The following is a 22058-nucleotide window of genomic DNA, read 5'->3' as shown; positions in this document are numbered from 1 at the left end:
CCTGTCTTGGTATGGCTTGTAATCTTTTGCTGGTGTCTAGGCATCTGATTATCTCGATGAGTTTACTCTGAAGCTAAGTTTTTCTCTCTTGCCTACGGTTTTCTTGTTGATTGGCTTTGTGTTACAGCACTTCTTTGACACTTGGTTCAACTTATTATAGACCTTTAGAATAGCTCATGTTTAACTGATCAGACTTTTTCAGCTCTTATTCATCTGATTCTTATCCTGGGTATATGGGACAATTTTTGAGTTTGCACTATTTGTGCAATTCTTTCACCCCCAGGAGAAAGCTTCTTTTCCCCTATTCCTTCTCTGGGAATGTTGATTTGTTCTATTTGCTTTTTATTTGCCTCCATAGTTTTTTACCACTCCTTTCCTTGGCTCTAGCTCCTTTTGCCTGGAGGGCAAATTCTGAGAGGAGGGTCACTCTGGACAGAACTTTCTAGTCAGCATTTCAGTCAAATCAGGGCCAGGGCCCCATGAAGGGGCCTAGATCAGTTCCAAAGTGCCCTGGTGGGGAGACCCGGAAGGATGTCAAACTTCTCTTTGATGGCTCCCTGAATCTGTGCTTTTCTGGCCTGCCCAGCAGGGGGCGCTCATCAGGCAACTGTTCCCTGCATTCCTAAGGTGTTACTGTGTCTTTAAGTCTCACCGACCGCCCCTGTTGTGTGCATAGTGGAAACAGAGGCTGCAGCCGCTTTTGCAAGTTGAAACCCTAGCACAGAGCTGGGACCCAGAGATCTGAATTCATCAATCCAAAGGTGCGAGTGGTGCTTGGCTATGCGCCACCCTGTTCTTGAGGAAGGGTCACCCTTTAGCAAACTGTTCCCTGCAGGCCAGGAAGGCTCTGTGACTTTAATTCTCCTGCTCCATCCCAGTCAGGGGTGGGGTTGAAACAGGCTGCCGGGTGCTTTATGTCCTGGGCGGGTGGCTGCCCTCAGAGCTGGGACTCAGCATTCCAAATTTGCTAATCAAAAGCCACATCAGTGTTTAACCATGCCCCCACCCCACCCCACCCCGCTCCACCCTCCCCTCATTCCTGGGGAAGAGGACTTTTATTTCCAGTCAGGGACTGGATCCTGGGGCAGCCTGCCACGAGAGTGGGGGGTGGGCACCAGCCTCTGCAGCGTGGAGAGTTCTCCCCTCAGCTCTCCACTGCAGCTTGGCAGTCTCTTCCTTCTGCTCTCCCCTGGGTGGTGTACAGGGTGCTTCTGGTGTCCGGAGACCCAGAACAGTTGTTTCAGACAGCTCCTGGCTGTTTGCAGCTGCCCTGGAGGACAAACTGAGTCTTGAAGCTCTCTACTCTGCCGCCTGACCTGGAAACCCTTCCAGCACCCTTTCTTGATTAAAAAACTTAGTGAAAAAAAAGGAATAGAAAGGAAACTTCCTCAACACGATAAAGGGCATCTATGAAAAATCCACAGCTAACGTTGTACTTAATAGTGAAAGGCTGAAAGCTTTCCCTCTAAAATCAGGAACAAGTCAAGAATATCCACTAGTTACCACTGTTATTCAACATTGTACTGGAAACTCTTGCCAGAGCAATTAGACAAGAGAAAGAAATAAAAGGCAGCCAAATGGAAAGGAAAAAGTAAAACTTTTCCTATTTGCAAATGACTTAGTCATATATATAGAAAATACTGAAAAATCCACAATAAAGTTACAGAAACTAATACACAAATTCAGTAAAGTAGAGAGGTCCAAGATCAAATCCAAAAATAAGTTATGTTTCTATGTACCCGCTATGAACAATCTGAAGAAGAAATCAAGAAAAACATTCAATTTACAATAACCACTAGAAGAATAAAATATTTAGGAACAAATCTAAGGATGTAAAGGACTTGTATACATAAAACTATAAAACATTGCTAAAAAAATATCAAAGAAGACCTAAATAAATGGAAAGATATACAGCATTCACGAATTGGAAGACTAAATATTGCTAAGATGTCAATTCTACTCAAAGTGATTTACAGATTTAACACAATCCCAATCAAAATTCCAACAGCCTTCCTTGCAGACATGGAAAAGCCAATCGTCAAATCTTTATAGCTATCTTGAAAAATAAGAGGAAAGCTGCAGGACTTACACTTTCTGATCTTAAAACTTATTACAAAGGCACAGTAATCAAAACAGTATGGGGAGGCGGGGCAAGATGGCAGACTGGTGAGCTGTAAGTTTTAGTTACTCCTCCAGGAAAGTAGGTAAAAAGCCAGGAACTGGGTGGACTGGACACCACAGAGCAATCTGTCTTTGGGCATACTTCATACAACACTCATGAAAACGTGGAACTGCTGAGATCAGCGAAATCTGTAAGTTTTTGCGGCCAGGGGACACGCGCCCCTCCCTGCCAGGCTCAGTCCCGGGGGAGGAGGGGCTGTCAGTTCCGGGAAGGAGAAGGGAGAACTGCAGTGGCTGCTCTTATCGGAAACTCATTCTACTGATTCAAACTCCAACCATAGATAGACTGAGACCAGACACCAGAGACTCTGAGAGCAGCCAGCCCAGCAGAGAGGAGACAGGCATAGAAAAAAAACAACACGAAAAACTCCAAAATAAAAGCAGAGGATTTTTGGAGTTCTGGTGAACACAGAAAGGGGAAGGGCGGAGCTCAGGCCTTGAGGCGCATATGCAAATCCCGAAGCAAAGCTGATCTCTCTGCCCTGTGGACCTTTCCTTAATGGCCCTGGTTGCTTTGTCTATTAGCATTTCAATAACCCATTAGATCTCTGAGGAGGGCCGTTTTTTTTTTTTTTTTTTAAATCCTTTTTTCTTTTTCTAAAACAATTACTCTAAGAAGCCCAATACAGAAAGCTTCAAAGAATTGCAATTTGGGCACGTCAAGTCAAGAGCAGAACTAAGAGAGCTCTGAGACAAAAGGCAATAATCCAGTGGCTGAGAAAATTCACTAAACACCACAACTTCCCAAGAAAAGGGGGGTGTCCGCTCACAGCCATCATCCTGGTGGACAGGAAACACTCCTGCCCATCACCAGCCCCATAGCCCAGAGCTGCCCCAGACAACCCAGTGTGACGGAAGTGCTTCAAATAACAGGCACACACCACAAAACTGGGCGTGGACATTAGCCTTCCCTGCAACCTCAGCTGAATGTCCCAGAGCTGGGAAGGTGGAGCAGTGTGAATTAACAAAGACCCATTCAGCCATCATTTGAGCAGACTGGGAGCCTCCCTACACAGCCCAGCAGCCCAGAACTGCCCTGGGGGGACGGCACTCACCTGTGACATAGCACAGTCATCCCTCAACAGAGGACCCGGGGTGCACAGCCTGGAAGAGGGGCCCACTTGCAAGTCTCAGGAGCCATACGCCAATACCAAAGACTTGTGGGTCAGTGGCAGAGACAAACTGTGGCAGGACTGAACTGAAGGATTAGACTATTGCAGCAGCTTTAAAACTCTAGGATCATCAGGGAGATTTGATTGTTAGGGCCACCCCCCCTCCCCGACTGCCCAGAAACACGCCCCACATACAGGGCAGGCAACACCAACTACACACGCAAGCTTGGTACACCAATTGGGCCCCACAAGACTCACTCCCCCACTCACCAAAAAGGCTAAGCAGGGGAGAACTGGCTTGTGGAGAACAGGTGGCTCGTGGACGCCACCTGCTGGTTAGTTAGAGAAAGTCTACTCCACGAAGCTGTAGATCTGATAAATTAGAGATAAGGACTTCAATAGGTCTACAAACCCTAAAAGAACCCTATCAAGTTCAGGAAATGCCACGAGGCCAAAAACAACAGAAAATTATAAAGCATATGAAAAAACCAGACGATATGGATAACCCAAGCCCAAGCACCCAAATCAAAAGACCAGAAGAGACACAGCACCTAGAGCAGCTACTCAAAGAACTAAAGATGAACAATGAGACCATAGTACGGGATATGAAGGAAATCAAGAAGACTCTAGAAGAGCATAAAGAAGACATTGCAAGACTAAATAAAAAAATGGATGATCTTATGGAAATTAAAGAAACTGTTGACCAAATTAAAAAGATTCTGGACATTCATAGTACAAGACGAGAGGAAGTTGAACAACGAATCAGTGACCTGGAAGATGACAGAATGGAAAATGAAAGCATAAAAGAAAGAATGGGGAAAAAAATTGAAAAACTCGAAATGGACCTCAGGGATATGATAGATAATATGAAACGTCCGAATATAAGACTCATTGGTGTCCCAGAAGGGGAAGAAAAGGGTAAAGGTCTAGGAAGAGTATTCAAAGAAATTGTTGGGGAAAACTTCCCAAATCTTCTAAACAACATAAATACACAAATCATAAATGCTCAGCGAACTCCAAATAGAATAAATCCAAAAAAACCCACTCCGAGACATATACTGATCACACTGTCAAACATAGAAGAGAAGGAGCAAGTTCTGAAAGCAGCAAGAGAAAAGCAATTCACCACATACAAAGGAAACAGCATAAGACTAAGTAGTGACTACTCAGCAGCCACCATGGAGGCAAGAAGGCAGTGGCACGATATATTTAAAATTCTGAGAGAGAGGAATTTCCAGCCAAGAATACTTTATCCAGCAAAGCTCTCCTTCAAATTTGAGGGAGAGCTTAAATTTTTCACAGACAAAGAAATGCTGAGAGAATTTGCTAACAAGAGACCTGCCCTACTGGAGATACTCAAGGGAGCCCTACAGACAGAGAAACAAAGACAGGACAGAGAGACTTGGAGAAAGGTTCAGTACTAAAAAGATTCGGTATGGGTACAATAAAGGATATTAATAGAGAGAGGGAAAAATATGGCAAACATAAACCAAAGGATAAGATGGCCGATTCAAGAAATGCCTTCACGGTTTTAACGTTGAATGTAAATGGATTAAACTCCCCAATTAAAAGATATAGATTCGCAGAATGGATCAAAAAAAATGAACCATCAATATGTTGCATACAAGAGACTCATCTTAGACACAGGGACACAAAGAAACTGAAAGTGAAAGGATGGAAAAAAATATTTCATGCAAGCTACAGCCAAAAGAAAGCAGGTGTAGCAATATTAATCTCAGATAAAATAGACTTCAAATGCAGGGATGTTTTGAGAGACAAAGAAGGCCACTACATACTAATAAAAGGGGCAATTCAGCAAAAAGAAATAACAATCGTAAATGTCTATGCACCCAATCAAGGTGCCACAAAATACATGAGAGAAACACTGGCAAAACTAAAGGAAGCAATTGATGTTTCCACAATAATTGTGGGAGACTTCAACACATCACTCTCTCCTATAGATAGATCAACCAGACAGAAGACCAATAAGGAAATTGAAAACCTAAACAATCTGATAAATGAATTAGATTTAACAGACATCTACAGGACATTACATCCCAAATCACCAGGATACACATACTTTTCTAGTGCTCACAGAACTTTCTCCAGAATAGATCATATGCTGGGACATAAAACAAGCCTCAATAAATTTAAAAAGATTGAAATTATTCAAAGCACATTCTCTGACCACAATGGAATACAATTAGAAGTCAATAACCATCAGAGACTTAGAAAATTCACAAATACCTGGAGGTTAAACAACACACTCCTAAGCAATCAGTGGGTTAAAGAAGAAATAGCAAGAGAAATTGCTAAATATATAGAGACGAATGAAAATGAGAACACAACATACCAAAACCTATGGGATGCAGCAAAAGCAGTGCTAAGGGGGAAATTTATAGCACTAAATGCATGTATTAAAAAGGAAGAAAGAGCCAAAATCAAAGAACTAATGCATCAACTGAAGAAGCTAGAAAATGAACAGCAAACCAATCCTAAACCAAGTACAAGAAAAGAAATAACAAGGATTAAAGCAGAAATAAATGACATAGAGAACAAAAAAACAATAGAGAGGATAAATATCACCAAAAGTTGGTTCTTTGAGAAGATCAACAAGATTGACAAGCCCCTAGCTAGACCGACAAAATCAAAAAGAGAGAAGACCCATATAAACAAAATAATGAATGAAAAAGGTGACATAACTGCAGATCCTGAAGAAATTTAAAAAATTATAAGAGGATATTATGAACAACTGTATGGCAACAAACTGGATAATGTAGAAGAAATGGACAATTTCCTGGAAACATATGAACAACCTAGACTGACCAGAGAAGAAATAGAAGACCTCAACCAACCCATCACAAGCAAAGAGATCCAATCAGTCATCAAAAATCTCCCCACAAATAAATGCCCAGGGCCAGATGGCTTCACAGGGGAATTCTACCAAACTTTCCAGAAAGAACTGACACCAATCTTACTCAAACTCTTTCAAAACATTGAAAAAAATGGAACACTACCTAACTCATTTTATGAAGCTAACATCAATCTAATACCAAAACCAGGCAAAGATGCTACAAAAAAGGAAAACTACCGGCCAATCTCCCTAATGAATATAGATGCAAAAATCCTCAACAAAATACTTGCAAATCGAATCCAAAGACACATTAAAAAAATCATACACCATGACCAAGTGGGGTTCATTCCAGGCATGCAAGGATGGTTCAACATAAGAAAAACAATCAATGTATTACAACACATTAAAAACTCGAAAGGGAAAAATCAATTGATCATCTCAATAGATGCTGAAAAAGCATTTGACAAAATCCAACATCCGTTTTTGATAAAAACACTTCAAAAGGTAGGAATTGAAGGAAACTTCCTCAACATGATAAAGAGCATATATGAAAAACCCACAGCCAGCATAGTACTCAATGGTGAGAGACTGAAAGCCTTCCCTCTAAGATCAGGAACAAGACAAGGATGCCCGCTGTCACCACTGTTATTCAACATTGTGCTGGAAGTGCTAGCCAGGGCAATCCGGAAAGACAAAGAAATAAAAGGCATCCAAATTGGAAAAGAAGAAGTAAAACTGTCATTGTTTGCAGATGATATGATCTTATATCTAGAAAACCCTGAGAAATCAACGATACACCTACTAGAGCTAATAAACAAATTTAGCAAAGTAGCGGGATACAAGGTTAATGCACATAAGTGAGTAATGTTTCTATATGCTAGAAATGAACAAACTGAAGAGACACTCAAGAAAAAGATACCATTTTCAATAGCAACTAAAAAAATCAAGTACCTAGGAATAAACTTAACCAAAGATGTAAAAGACCTATACAAAGAAAACTACATAACTCTACTAAAAGAAATAGAAGGGGACCTTAAAAGATGGAAAAATATTCCATGTTCATGGATAGGAAGGCTAAATGTCATTAAGATGTCAATTCTACCCAAACTCATCTACAGATTCAATGCAATCCCAATCAAAATTCCAACAACCTACTTTGCAGACTTGGAAAAGCTAGTTATCAAATTTATTTGGAAAGGGAAGATGCCTCGAATTGCTAAAGACACTCTAAAAAAGAAAAACGAAGTGGGAGGACTTACACTCCCTGACTTTGAAGCTTATTATAAAGCCACAGTTGCCAAAACAGCATGGTACTGGCACAAAGATAGACATATAGATCAATGGAATCGAATTGAGAATTCAGAGATAGACCCTCAGATCTATGGCCAACTGATCTTTGATAAGGCCCCCAAAGTCACTGAACTGAGCCATAATGGTCTTTTCAACAAATGGGGCTGGGAGAGTTGGATATCCATATCCAAAAGAATGAAAGAGGACCCCTACCTCACCCCCTACACAAAAATTATCTCAAAATGGACCAAAGATCTCAATATAAAAGAAAGTACCATAAAACTCCTAGAAGATAATGTAGGAAAACATCTTCAAGACCTTGTATTAGGAGGCCACTTCCTAGACTTTACACCCAAAGCACAAGCAACAAAAGAGAAAATAGATAAATGGGAACTCCTCAAGCTTAGAAGTTTCTGCACCTCAAAGGAATTTCTCAAAAAGGTAAAGAGGCAGCCAACTCAATGGGAAAAAATTTTTGGAAACCATGTATCTGACAAAAGACTGATATCTTGCATATATAAAGAAATCCTACAACTAAATGACAATAGTACAGACAGCCCAATTATAAAATGGGCAAAAGATATGAAAAGACAGTTCTCTGAAGAGGAAATACAAATGGCCAAGAAACACATGAAAAAATGTTCAGCTTCACTAGCTATTAGAGAGATGCAAATTAAGACCACAATGAGATACCATCTAACACCGGTTAGAATGGCTGCCATTAAACAAACAGGAAACTACAAATGCTGGAGGGGATGTGGAGAAATTGGAACTCTTATTCATTGTTGGTGGGACTGTATAATGGTTCAGCCACTCTGGAAGTCAGTCTGGCAGTTCCTTAGAAAACTAGATATAGAGCTACCATTCGATCCAGCAATTGCACTTCTCGGTATATACCCGGAAGATCGGAAAGCAGTGCCACGAACAGATATCTGCACGCCAATGTTCATAGCAGCATTATTCACAATTGCCAAGAGATGGAAACAACCCAAATGTCCTTCAACAGATGAGTGGATAAATAAAATGTGGTATATACACACGATGGAATACTACGCGGCAGTAAGAAGGAACGATCTGGTGAAACATATGACAACATGGATGAACCTTGAAGACATAATGCTGAGCGAAATAAGCCAGGCACAAAAAGAGAAATATTATATGCTACCACTAATGTGAACTTTGAAAATGTAAAACAAATGGTTTATAATGTAGAATGTAGGGGAACTAGCAGTAGAGAGCAATTAAGGAAGGGGGAACAATAATCCAAGAAAAACAGATAAGCTATTTAACATTCTGGGGATGCCCAGAAATGGCTATGGTCTGTTAATTTCTGATGGATGTAGTAGGAACAAGTTCACTGAAATGTTGCTATATTATGTAACTTTCTTGGGGTAAAGTAGGAACATGTTGGAAGTTAAGCAGTTATCTTAGGTTAGTTGTCTTTTTCTTACTCCCTTGTTATGGTCTCTTTGAAATGTTCTTTTATTGTATGTTTGTTTTCTTTTTAACTTTTTTTTTCATACAGTTGATTTAAAAAAGAAGGGAAAGTTAAAAAAAAAAAAAAGAAAGAAAGAAAAAAGACAAACAAGGAAAAAAAAAAAAAAAAGATGTAGTGTCCCCTTGAGGAGCCTGTGGAGAATGCAGGTGTATTCGCCTACCCCACCTCCATGGTTGCTAACATGACCACAGACATAGGGGACTGGTGGTTTGATGGGTTGAGCCCTCTACCATAAGTTTTACCCTTGGGAAGATGGTTGCTGCAAAGGAGAGGCTAGGCCTCCCTGTATTTGTGCCTAAGAGTCTCCTCCTGAATGCCTCTTTGTTGCTCAGATGTGGCCCTCTCTCTCTGGCTAAGCCAACTTGAAAGGTGAAATCACTGCCCTCCCCCCTACGTGGGATCAGACACCCAGGGGAGTGAATCTCCCTGGCAACGTGGAATATGACTCCCAGGGAGGAATGTAGACCCGGCATCGTGGGATGGAGAACATCTTCTTGACCAAAAGGGGGATGTGAAAGGAAATGAAATAAGCTTCAGTGGCAGAGAGATTCCAAAACGAGCCGAGAGATCACTCTGGTGGGCACTCTTACGCACACTTTAGACAACCTTTTTTAGGTTCTAAAGAATTGGGGTAGCTGGTGGTGGATACCTGAAACTATTAAACTACAACCCAGAACCCATGAATCTCGAAGACGGTTGTATAAAAATGTAGCTTATGAGGGGTGACAATGGGATTGGGAATGCCATAAGGACCAAACTCCACTTTGTCTAGTTTATGGATGGATGTGTAGAAAAGTAGGGGAAGGAAACAAACAGACAAAGGTACCCAGTGTTCTTTTTTACTTCAATTGCTCTTTTTCACTCTAATTATTATTCTTGTTATTTTTGTGTGTGTGCTAATGAAGGTGTCAGGGATTGATTTAGGTGATGAATGTACAACTATGTAATGGTACTGTAAACAATCGAAAGTACAATTTGTTTTGTATGACTGCGTGGTATGTGAATATATCTCAATAAAATGATGATTAAAAAAACAAAACAAAACAAAACAAAACAAAAAAAAAACAGTATGGTCCTGGCACAGGGACCAGCATATAGACCAACAGAATCAAATTAAGAGTCCAGAAATCAACCCGCACGTTTATGGCCAACTAATATGTGACAAGGGTGCCAAGTTCACCCAAATGGAAAAGAATAATCCCTTCAACAAATGGAGCTAGGAAAACAGGATATCTATATGCAAAAGAATGAAGGTGGACCCCTACCTCACACCATATACAAAAATCAACTCAAAATGTATCAAAGACCTAAATATAAGAACCAGAACTATAGAACTCCTAGAAGAAAACAGGGAAGCATCTTCAGGACCTTGTGTTAGGCAATAACTGTGGACCAATAACCTTAGACTTTATGTGCAAAGCTCAAGCAACAAAAGAAAAAACAGATAAATGGGTCCTCATCAAAATTAAAAACTTTTGTGCATCAAAGTACTTTATTATGAAAGTATAATGCCAACCTTGGGACATTGGGACAACAGGAAAAATATTTGGGAGCCACATATCCAATATATTACTATTCAGAATAGATAAAGAAATCCTTCAACCCATCAACAAAAAGACAAATAATCCAATTAAAAACTTAGCAAAAGATTTGAGCAGACAGTTCTCCAAAGAAGACATACAAATGGCCAAAAGGAACATGAAAAGACACTCCACATCATTAGTTATTAGGGAAATGCAATTCAAAACCACAATGAGATCCCATTTCACACCCACTAGAATGGCTACTATTTAAAAAAAAAAACAACAGAAAATTACAAGTGTTGGAGAGGATGTGCAGAAATAGGGGCACTCAATCATTTTGGGTAAGAATATAAAATGATGCAGCCACTGTAGAAGACAGTTTGGCAGCTCCTCACAAAGTTAAGGGAAGGATTACCCCATGACCCAGCAATTACATTTCTAGGTATATACCCAAAAGAATTGAAAGCAGGGACCAAATGGATATTTGCACACCAATGTGGCATTATTCACAATTGCCAAAAAGGGGAGCAATTCAAGTGTCCATCAACCAATGAATGGATAAAAAAATGTGGTGTATACAAACGATTATTACTCGAACAAAAAAGGAAGGAGTTCTGATACATGCTACAATATGGATGAAATTTGAAGACGTCATGTTGTGGGGAATAAGCCAGACATAAAAGGACAGATTGTTCTATGATATCATTGACATGAAATAAATATAATTAGCAAATTCATAGAGCCAGAGACTAGAATATAGGTTACCAGGGGCTGGGGGGGAGGAGGGGTTTAGGGAACGGAATGGGGAGTTAATGCTTAAATTGAGTTATTTTTTGGGTTGATGGAAAAGTTTTGGTAATAGATGGTGGTGATGGCAGCACACTATTGTGACCGTAACTAACAGCACTGAATTATATATTTGAATGTGGTTAAAAAGGGAAATTTTAGCTTGTATGTATGTTACCAGAATAAATATCAAAAAACATAGGACTGTACAACAGAGGGGTCTGTTGTAAACTATGGACTACAGTTAGTTGTACAATTATAAGAATGTTCTTTCATGAATTGTAACGAATGCACCACTGCAAGGCAAGGTATACAGGAATTCTATATTTTATGCCTGATTGTTCTGAAACCTACAACTTCTCTAATAAAAAAAAATAGGAAAACAAAAACAAAAACAAAACATCATGAAGACAGGAACACGCTGTGTGACAGGGAACACCTGGGAGGGTTGATTTTCCCGGGTGGAAGCCCTCTCGGAGCTGGGACGGCACACGTTGCGGGAGCCGGCCAGGGGAGGGTGCGGGAGCTGCTCCTGGCCCAGGAGAGAGCACGTCCAAGGGCCTTGCTTAGTGGGTTTCCCCAGAGGCAGGGCCCGGGGGCACCTGGTTTCCTGAGGGAGGGCTTTTCAGGAGTACTCTACAGGGGGTGCTAGGGGTTGAACCGTGTTCCCCAAAAAGCCAACTCCAAGCCCTCACCCTGGACCCGAGAATGCGGCCTCATTGGGAAACAGGGTCTTTAAAGGTGTGATTGGTGGAGATGAGGCCGAGGTGGATTGGTGGGGGGGGGGGGGGGGTGTCCTAAACCCAACAGGACTCATGTCCTTACAGGAAGAGGGAAAGCTGGACTCAGAGACAGACAGACACAGGGGAGAAACCCACGCGAAGGTGGAGGCAGAGGCTGGAGAGATGCATCTACAAGCCAAGGAAGACCAAGCATCGCCGGCAAATGCCGGAAGCTGGAAGAGGCAGGCAAGGAGCCTCCCCTGCAGGTTCCAGAGGGAGCAGGGCCCTGCCGACTCCTTGACTTCGGACTTCTGGGCTCCAGAGTTGTGAGAGCATCAACACCTGCTGTTCTAAGCCACCCGGCTGTGTTCCTCTGTTATGGCAGCTCCAGAAAACTAAGACAGGGACAGGGAAGAGGAAAGGGCCAAGCAAGGCTGGGCTCTCATGAGAGTGTAGCCTTGACTGGTCCATGGGGGGCTCTGCAGAAAACATCTGCACCAAAGAGCTGCCTCCCCTTGAGGCGAGGGGCTGGCCTTCCGTGCCCTGACTCGGTCACTGGCTGTGGCTGAGGGAGGTGATGGGAGGGAGCGCACCTTCTCCAGCCAGGTGGATCCCATCCACTGAGTCAGTGCTCCAGAGACACAGGCTGCTGTGAGCTGTGAGCAGTCAACACTCAGGGCTGCTGGTGGGTGGCACACCGGCGCGGGCCAGGGGAGCTGGGTGGGGCCTCCGTGCTGCCAACTAGGGACCTCAAGGTTACAACCAGCCAGGTGGCCCCAGGAAGAGCCGGAGCTAATGTGGCTGGAAGAGGAGATGGGAAGAGGAAGGGAGAGGTGCTCAGGGCAGTGGGAGAGGCTGGACCCCAGAGGATCAGCAGCTGGGAGACGCTCCACCTTGGCAAATCTCAAGGGCAGCCAGGTTTCCGTCCTACCTGCAGCTCAGGGGCAGCCAGGCCCTGGTCCAATTTCAGGAACTCCGCTTCTCGCCAAGCGGCCTGCAACTGCTGCAGCAGGACGCGCGTCCGGATGTTGGGGAGGGCCAGGCTCCTGTCCATCTGAGTGAAGCAGCCGTGGGCCTCCTGCCTCACCCTCAGCAGCTGCTCCTCAGACAGGGAGAAGGCAGAGGAGCAAAGCTTCCTGGGGACGGAAGGACAGTCACAGGTTTTTATCAGGAGAAGAAAGCAGGGGTGTGGTGGGAGGTGGGGAGCTGAAAGTCAAAGTGCAAAATGAATTAGTCAAATCCATGTCTGTAGTGGGAAAAAAACCCACTGATTCCTTAGTCAGGTATTCATGTCGTGTTGGACGTGCCATCGTGCTCGGGCTGAGGAGGCCGCCTCTGAGGAGGGAGCAGACCTTCCAGTGTTTGTGACCTGGGCGATAACCTGGGATGGTGGTAGAAGCAGACATGAGAACAAGGCCCTGTCCATCGAGCCCGGCCAGCAGTGCACAGAGGAGAGACAGTCAGCTTGGCTGGGGTGGTCGGGAAAATCAACCGCATCACCCAGCAGCACCCATTCTGTGCCCGAAACCGTGCTAAGTGGTTTGCATCGATCATCGCTAATCCTTCCAGCAACTCAGTCCTCATTGCACAGGTGAGGAAACTGAAGAACGTTTTCCTTCTTTCCAGGTAAGGCCCAGAGGCACAGGCTCCCTTTCCCAGCCTACGAGATGGAAGGGGAAGACTGCTGGGGGCTTCCGGACAGGATTTCCCCCTGACCCAGGAGAGAGCGAGGCAGGGAGAGAGGCCTTCTCCCTCCCCTCCTGCTTTGGACAATGGGTGTCTGTTCATCATTTCACAGGGCAAGTATTTTCTGAAGACAAACATGGATTTTTTTTGGTTATTCTGGTAGTGTTCCATCCATGCTGGTTTTATAAAATAAACTTCTGTGGATGCTTTAAAATTTGGAAATATATGCAGATACCTGCGGTGGGAGCAGGTCAGGGCATGGCTGACCACACCCAAAGCTCAGTGTGGATGTGCTCATGTGCAACCAGGCTGGCAGCTTCAGGGCCGGAGTGGGCTTTCAGCTGGAAAGACCCTGAGCGCACCCTGCTGACATCGCTGCCTTGGGCTCCTCATTCCAGGCAGTCCACCAAATTTTTGGAACGTCTCAGGGAACTGAGACACAGCTTGCACTTCCCTCCTGTAGAATCTCACCCTGGGTGTTTGCTGGTGACACAGAATCCAAAGGGAAAGCAGCTCTGAAATGAATCCAAATTGTTATCCCACCCACCTTCAAACTGGATCAGCCTTTGTTAGTCTTGTTTTAATCCCCTACTACAGGGGCACCAAATAAAACAGAAATACGAGAGACAGGATCTTTGCCTGAAGGAGTTTGGAATCAAGGCAGGAACTTAGAGAGAAGTCTCCGAGATGTGGTTTTCCTGCAAACATACTCACACTCATTAATTCTTACTTTATCCAACTGGGTTTCCAGCAACCCCATCTCACTCGAAATTGGGAAGCTGATAAAAATGTGTTTTGAAACCTTTGTGCAAAGCTATTTTTACATGATGCCTTGGAAATAAAGGCCACCACCTCTCAGAATCTTAAATAAGCAAAGCATATAAACAGATCCATAATGGTGTGGGTGCTTAGTTGACCCTGTTTAACCCTTAGAAAAATCATAAAAGAGTTTTCTGATTGCAAAGCGAGACATCTATTTTCCCAGTGAAGGCCAAATTGGGGGTGGCTTTAGCAATATTCCCTGCAAAATGGATTCAGATGAAGTGGAAGTAAATGACCATCTGATGACGGGGATGTCAAGTTTTATTCATATGCTACAAAGAGTTCCACCAGGTCAGAGTGTATAACAAGACTTGGGAGGAATACAGATTGGGCTGATTAGATATTGTTGGGAACAATCTGTGGGAATAAGAAATGACATTTAAGGAGCTGATTTTTATGGGCTGGGAGAAGACAGTATCTTGTTTTCCTTGTCAAGAAAGCCAAAGCTGACAGACAGGATATTCAATGAAAGTGGAGTCATAAGAGAGGCGGGAAAGACTCATCCAATCGAGACAATGTCGCTGTCCCTTGTGGGGAGACTGTCTCACTGGTCCCCCACTTCACCCCTAGATCAGGACCACGACCTCCTTTCCAGTTTCCCACGCCAGTGGCCAGCAGTCCCCAGCTTTGAGTTGGAGGCTGGCACACAAACCGACCCTCCTCTAAGAACCCACCAAGAACTTGACTCTGTAACACAGCCCAAGCCAGTGAGATGCTCTTGCTTCTTGTCTCACACTTATCCTAACCATCTATTTATGTGTCTGTTTTCCTACTGTAAATACAGGATTCCGGCTGAGAGATGAGGATGGTGTTGCCAGCAGCTCCCACTCAGTACACACTGATTGTCGACCAAGTGTGTATTGGGAGCTTTACAATGTGACTCACTTAATTCCACCCCCCCAAGGTAGTGAAGTGGGTGTTCTGCCTGACACTGTGGATGACCCAGGAGCCAGGCTCCCTACCCCATTGGCTGGGCTGTGGTTTTGCTTATAGGATCAACGCTCTAACAATCTTGGGGATTGGCAAACCCCTCACAGCCCCAGGGAGGGCACCATGATTAGTCGAAGCAGAGATCAGCAAACTACGGCTCCTGGACCAAATCTGGCCCACTGCCTGTTTTTGTAAATAAACTTTTATCGGCACACCACCATGCTCATTTGTTTCCTACCATCTATGGCTGCTTTCACACTACCATGGCAGAATTGTGCAGTTACACCAGAAACCCCGTGGCCCTCAAAGCCTAAATTATTTACTAGCTGGTCCTTTATAGAGGAAGTCTGCCACCCTCTGGTCTAAGACCATCATGGCCATTTATTCTTGCCAGTGACTGGCTTAGGCATGGGGTAGTGATTGAGTCCTGCCCAATGGGGTCCCAAGGTTCTCTTCCTCAGATGTTCAAAAGGGATGAGGAACGTGACATCTGGAGCTGCAGCAGCCACCCTGAAACCATGAGGGGATGAGTCCAAAGACCAAGGCAACATCCTGAGGATAAAGGAGCAGGAAGATGGTAAGAGCTGATTCCTAGATAACAGCATGAAGCCATTGTAAATATTTACCTCCTGACTTCTAAACTATAAAACATTTCTTTCAGGTTTCAGGTGTGGCTGAAAGCACCCTAAATGATTTAGCATTAACATCCCATTTTATAGGCAAGGACACTGAGGCCCAGAAAGGCTAGCTAAGTAACTTGCCTATGCTCAGACAGCTGGTGGGGGTGGTGGGATTCAAACCCAGGTCTTTCCGTCTGCACTGGCTGTGTCCCATTCCTCTCCATAGCCCCTGTATTGGCCATGTTTGGAGCTCCTCCAGTTCTAATCCACAGTGCCAGCCCCAGACTAGGGCCTAAAGCTCTTTTCCTCTCTCTTCTACCACCAGAGGCCCCATTCTTGGGCCAAGCCAAATCTCAGCCTACACAAAGAGCTGGCATATACTGCAGGGAAGAGAAGGATCGTCTAATACTGGCCCCAGTGGAATTTAACTTCAACTAGTTCTAATTGCTTCCACAGCTCCCCATGTCTTTAAAAAACATTATTTGTGCAATTTATGCATTATTTTCCAGTTACTGCAGCAGGAACGGTGGCCGGTTGGCAGCCCACTGCCGCCTACTTGGAAGTAGAGGTCAGGACGTGGCTCTTGAATGATAATCTAAACAAACACCTCAATTAGTGAAGCAGTGAATGGAGGGTGCAGGGGTTGGACGGCAGGTGGTACTCACATAAAAACCAGGTGTTCCCAGTGCCTCAGCTCTGCCTGCTCCTCCATCGAGGCCTCCGGAGCATCAGCCTTCAGCCTCTGCCTCACACCCTGGATGCCCTCCTGGCCCCTGGCCCTCTCCTCGTCCTCGAGCTGCTCAGCCCGGACAGCCATCTCCTTGCCGTGCTCCTCCAGGATCTGCTGCAGGAAGAGCCATGGCACGCTGCGCTTGAGCAGCTCCTGGGTCATGGCCGTGTTCTGCAGGCGCCGCAGCTCCTCGGAGGCTTTCTCGGACAGCAAGAGGGTCAGGGCCCTGAGCTCATCCAGGGCGGCCTGATCCAGCCGCTCCTGCAGCTCCTCCAGGCTGGCGCTGTGGTCCGCCACCAGGCCCCGCCACCGGCCCAGGTACTGGCTGACGTCCTCGGCCGTTCGGAAGGCTTCGCCAATGGACAGCTGCTCCTTCCGCTGCTCCTTGTGCTGCGGGAATTTTGGAAAGGAAAATCCAGTGGGGATGGGGTTCAGTGGGTACAGCCCTTTGGGAAAACACTTTGGAAATCTGTTGTGAAAGCTCCAAAATATTTACACCCTTTCCCCAAAAATCACACACGTAGCAAATTCTCCCTAAGCAAATAGCTGAAAACACAGAGAGAACTTCAATTGTTCAACACTGAAGATGCCATTGAGTACATAAAGCCCGGGAAACAGACCACTGGGGTTCAAATCCTGGCGCCTCCACTCACAGCCTGGGTGACCCAAAGTGAGTTTCTTATCCTCTCTGTGCTTCCATTTCCAACATGAAAAACGGGGATAATAAGACCTACCTACCTTCTGGGGCTGCTGTTGGGATTTTACAAGTTGCTTCATACACATACAGCTCTTACAGAGGTGTCCAGAGCAGGGGTCACACCAGAAAATGTATGCAATTGTTATTACTTTGTGCCAGTACTTGCAAACTGTGATTTTATAAGGAAAATATTGAGATCTCCAAGAGACAATGTAAATAAGGGGGTCGGGAAGGCCTTTTGAGGAAGATCTAAGCAAGACCCGACGGATGGGGACTTGTCCTAATGAGGTTAAGAGAGAGGGAGGAGCTTTCCTGGGAGACAGGAGAGCAGGAGTAGAGGACCTGAAGTGCAGGGAAAACGCTAACTAACATCCATAAAGATGTCCACCACAGTGTTATTTATGACACTGGCCCCACAGTCACTTGGTTGCATTTTTCACAAACACAAGGTAGCCTTCTTTTCGTTCACGTGTCCTGGTGGCTAGTTTCAATTCATTCATTCCACACACATTTATTGAGTGCCTACAATGGATCAGGCTGCGTCTTGAATGGGGATACAACATACATCCTTGCCTTTGTGGAGCTACCCCCTAACTCTGTGCCACTCATGATATTTATCAAAAGAAGCTGCAAGAAATAACATTAATGGAAGGTTACTGGACTCTCCCATAAGATCTGCCATCCGTCCATCCTTCTAGACTCTACATTTCACCTTAGGCCAGACCAGACCACTGGAGAGCTGACGTCCTGGACCACAACGTTTGGGTCTCGTAACTTGTGGCTCAGATATGACTGGGGTGATGCCCAAAGATGGGTAAAGTTCAAAGGTCAAGGTGAGAATCATGGATTGCTAATGCCCCAAAACTCGGCAATAAAAAGCAGAGTTTCTATTGATCCCTCCTGAATGGCAGCAGACACCCACCTAGGCATCACCCAATGTGTCTCCTATGTTTTCTGAACCTATCTTTACTCCCCATCTTGGGGCACTGGCTTGGTTTAGGTCCTCACGAGCTCTCACCTGGTCCAGTGCTCCGGCCTCCAAGGGTCCTCTGCGCCCAGGCTCCTCCAGCGCTCTCCTATGGGGTGCTCACCTGAGCTTTCACACACAAACCTGATAGTCTCCTCCTGAACCCCATGTTCCCCACAGTCCTCAGATGCAGGGTAAACTCCTTAGCATGACCCCCCAGGCAGGTCTTGCCAGCCCCTGCCCCCACACCTCTGCACACTCTGGCCACCTCACGTCCCTAGAGTCCCAAAACGCAGCAATGTACTCTCTCCTCCCTGCTTCTCCCTCACCTGCAGTGTGCGCCCCGGTGTCATACACATCAAATGCACATTCACTCTGTAAAGCCCAGCCCTGCATCACTGGGCAGAAGGAGCTACTTCCTGCACTGCTGGGATGTGCTGTGCACACTGCAGGGAGTGTGTCACGGGGCATTTGTGTGTTTACACGCTGGTCGCTCTTCCTCGCTCAGGGCAGGCAGACAGCCAGGCAGGTTAGTGCCAAGAGAAAGGGCTTAGGTCTGAGTCAGAGAGGCTGGGTTCAAATCCCACTTCTGCCACTTGCTTGATACTTGACCTTGACTATGTTACTTAATCTCTCTAAGCCTCAGTGTCTTCACCTAAAAAAGAAATGCAGAAAATAACAGTGTCTACCTAGCAGGGCTATTGTAAGCCTCAAATAAGAAATAGAGCCCACTTAGCACAGAGCTAAGTAGACACTCACTCAGTGTTAGCACCCATCACCAATCTCATCATCCCTCACCTGAGCCAGCACCCCATTCCTGTGCAGACATCACTAATCCACCACAGCTCTCAGCACTCCAAGAAGTCATTACCAATCAACTGCAGATGGGCCAGCAGGATATCTGCCGGGTCTCCCTTCCCATCCCTGCCCTCCACAGCCATGAATTCCTGGTATGGAACGCGGTGGGCGTTCAGACATGGTTATGGAAACAAGAAACAGCAAAGTACGTTACGTACCTTTTGCAACATTTCTCGCCTTCTCTTAATTATTAGCTTTTGGTGCAGCTTCTTTTTCTCCTGCTTTAAGTCATTGTCCAACTTCTGTTTTATAGAAAAGACTTCCGTCTGCACTCGCTCCAACAGCATCTCCATCTGGTCTTCATCCAAGTAACCCGCTCTAGACAAAAAATATGCAGCATTAGTGCACGACTCAAATTCACCTGAAAATTTCTCTCCATACTAGTGTTTGCTGCAATAAGAAAAACCTTTATCCTTAAGAAGCAGTAGAGAATGGGCAGCTAAGACATTACGAAAATAGAAAGCAAAGCGAGGTCAGCATTGTTAGAGACACACAGAGAAACCTCATCCTCGTTAGAGAAGACATCTGCTAGAGAGGAATCAGGGAGGAAGTAACCTTCGAGAGGACTGCTGGGGTACAGATAGAGTTTTCCAAGAGGAGGCGGTGGAGCAGGAATTCCTGGCAGCAGGAATGACACCTGCTGAGCCAAAGGGGAAAGTGCAGGGAATTTTCTGTTTATGCCACTGCTGCTGCCACCATTCCTGGTGGGTTTGCAGGCCCTTAGCGGGCACACGACCTGACAGTGGACTCTCAACGCAGATGAATGAATGAATGAATGGCAGGTGCATGTTTTAGAAACATGAAGTCTGTGCCACTTTTTTTAAAATAAAATGTGAAAAGAAAGCAAAACTCCTTTCCCTGGTAACTGCTCAAAACCAGCACAAGCAGCTGTGAAGTGCTTCAGTTCAAGGCAAGGAAATGTTCCTTTCACTTGAGTGAAAATCAATCCAGAATTTCAAGTCAACTGCAGTGATAAATTCATTAGCATCTTGGGGTGGGGAGTGTTTGCATAACTTGCACCTGGCAGAATCCTCATTAAACTGAGCAGGAGCTCTGCAAAGCCCTGATAAAATTATCTCAGTAGTAAAACCAATTCATAAAACCTTGAATTATCGTAAGAAAGTCAACAAGATAGTCACATCCCATTAATTTTAGAGTTTCTTTTACCTAAAAGACTAAATTTCATTGTTCACGATTAAGTGGCATCAGAGAACAGCTGAGAGGGAGAGAAGGACGGGGCGGGGGGGGGGGGGCAGGGGATGGGTGTGGGGGATCACCATTACCACCACGTTACCTGGGCACCTGGTACCCCAGGTGCCACTGAGAAAAGCCATTCGGGACCTGTGATGGTTCAGTTCATGTAACTGCTCAGCCAGGTGATGGGGTCCAACTGTCTGGTCAAGCAAGCACTGGCCTGACTGTTCCTATGAGGCTATTTCATGGATTGAAATCACCAGTCAGTTGATTTGCATCTATGGCTGGTGACATCTCCAATCAACTAAGCAGAACACCTTCAACAATGAGAGACGTCTCATCCAATCATTGAAGGCCTTAAAGAGAGAACTGTTGATTTCAGCAGTCAGGAGAGAGAATCCCCACCTCTACTTCAACCAGCCAGCTTCTCCTGGGGAATTCATTGAAACCTTCAACAAAGTTCTCAGCTTGGGGCCTGCCCTAAGGAATGCAAACTTGCCCATCCCCACAGTCACGTGAGCTGATTCCTATAATAAATCTCATAATATTTACATATATATATATGATCCTGTCAGTTCTATTTCCCTGGAGAACCGACTAATACAGAACCCAAGACAAGCATCTATGTATTCAGACAATACTAAAGGTGAATGTGAGAGGCAGAGCTCAGAGAGAAGTGGACTCTCCCATGACAGGTCGATGGGGGCCTCCATCACTGAGCTCAGTGAAATGTAGGGGATTTGCCTCAGTAATCCAGGGTGGGGACATACGGCCACAAGTTGCTATTTGTTGATGCATAATGATGGGCACGTGGGATTCACGATACCGTCCTCTCTATTACTGGGTATGTTTTTTGAAATTCTATAATGCAAAGGTGTTTCTGTTTTTGCTGCAATTAGACAATTCTTAAATAAGTAAGGGCAGCGGGTGCATACGATGAATGAACAAAAGTGGGTGTTGCCTCATGAAGAACGTCAGAGCAAGGAGACGCGGTGGCGCCGTCTGGGGCTGGGGCTGGGGCTCACCTCTCGTGCTTCTGGATGAGGTGGCTCAGCTGAGCAGCGGCCGTGCTCAGGAGGCCTTGCACTCGCGTCTCCGACCACCGCATGTTCTGGACCAGGTACTCCCGGTGGCCAAACCGTTTACTTAGATGGTATCTCTTAGTAGCCTGGAAAAAGTCCATTAACTCTTCTACATTTGCCTGTTTAAAAACAAATTCCAGAAAATATGCCCAATTAAAATTTAGAGAAGATTCTTTCTTAATATTTATATATATGTGTGTGTTTCCCTTTTGGAAGAAAATACACTGGAAAAGAAGCACTGGGATTGAAATCTGAAACCCCCTGCCCTTAGCAAAGGCTTATAAGAAAACTACATAAGAATAAAAAATAAATGCTTTAAAAACTGTCAGTAAGAAATGGACTGTGTACTTCTCTTAGCCAGTCTTCCACCTGCCTCCATTCACACCTGGAGCTCCCACAGGTGCTGTGAACCAGGACAGGTGCTGAGTTCTGGGATAAATCAGCCCCAGCCCCGAGCCCCAGGAGATCCCACACTCATGGAGGGGCAGGAGGAGCAGCAAGGCACA

The 22058-nt window shown here is 44.9% G+C and overlaps 1 protein-coding gene across 1 annotated transcript in view; it reads right to left on the bottom strand.

Annotated features, from left to right (window-relative positions):
* Positions 1 to 22058, bottom strand: part of EVC2 (EvC ciliary complex subunit 2) — a 174317-nt gene that overhangs the window by 62932 nt on the left and 89327 nt on the right. Inside the window, exons 12-15 of the mRNA XM_037829381.1 lie at positions 21496 to 21671; positions 19435 to 19594; positions 16690 to 17144; positions 12898 to 13102 (exon numbers count right to left, since the gene is read on the bottom strand). Coding sequence (XP_037685309.1) covers positions 12898 to 13102; positions 16690 to 17144; positions 19435 to 19594; positions 21496 to 21671 — 996 coding nt within the window. The remainder of the gene's footprint in view (positions 1 to 12897; positions 13103 to 16689; positions 17145 to 19434; positions 19595 to 21495; positions 21672 to 22058) is intronic.

The sequence above is a fragment of the Choloepus didactylus genome, chromosome 3 (assembly GCF_015220235.1).
Source record: "Choloepus didactylus isolate mChoDid1 chromosome 3, mChoDid1.pri, whole genome shotgun sequence".
Classification (NCBI taxonomy): domain Eukaryota; kingdom Metazoa; phylum Chordata; class Mammalia; order Pilosa; family Megalonychidae; genus Choloepus; species Choloepus didactylus.
Note: the sequence above shows the minus strand (reverse complement) of the source record. Positions and strands in the feature narration are given on the sequence as shown.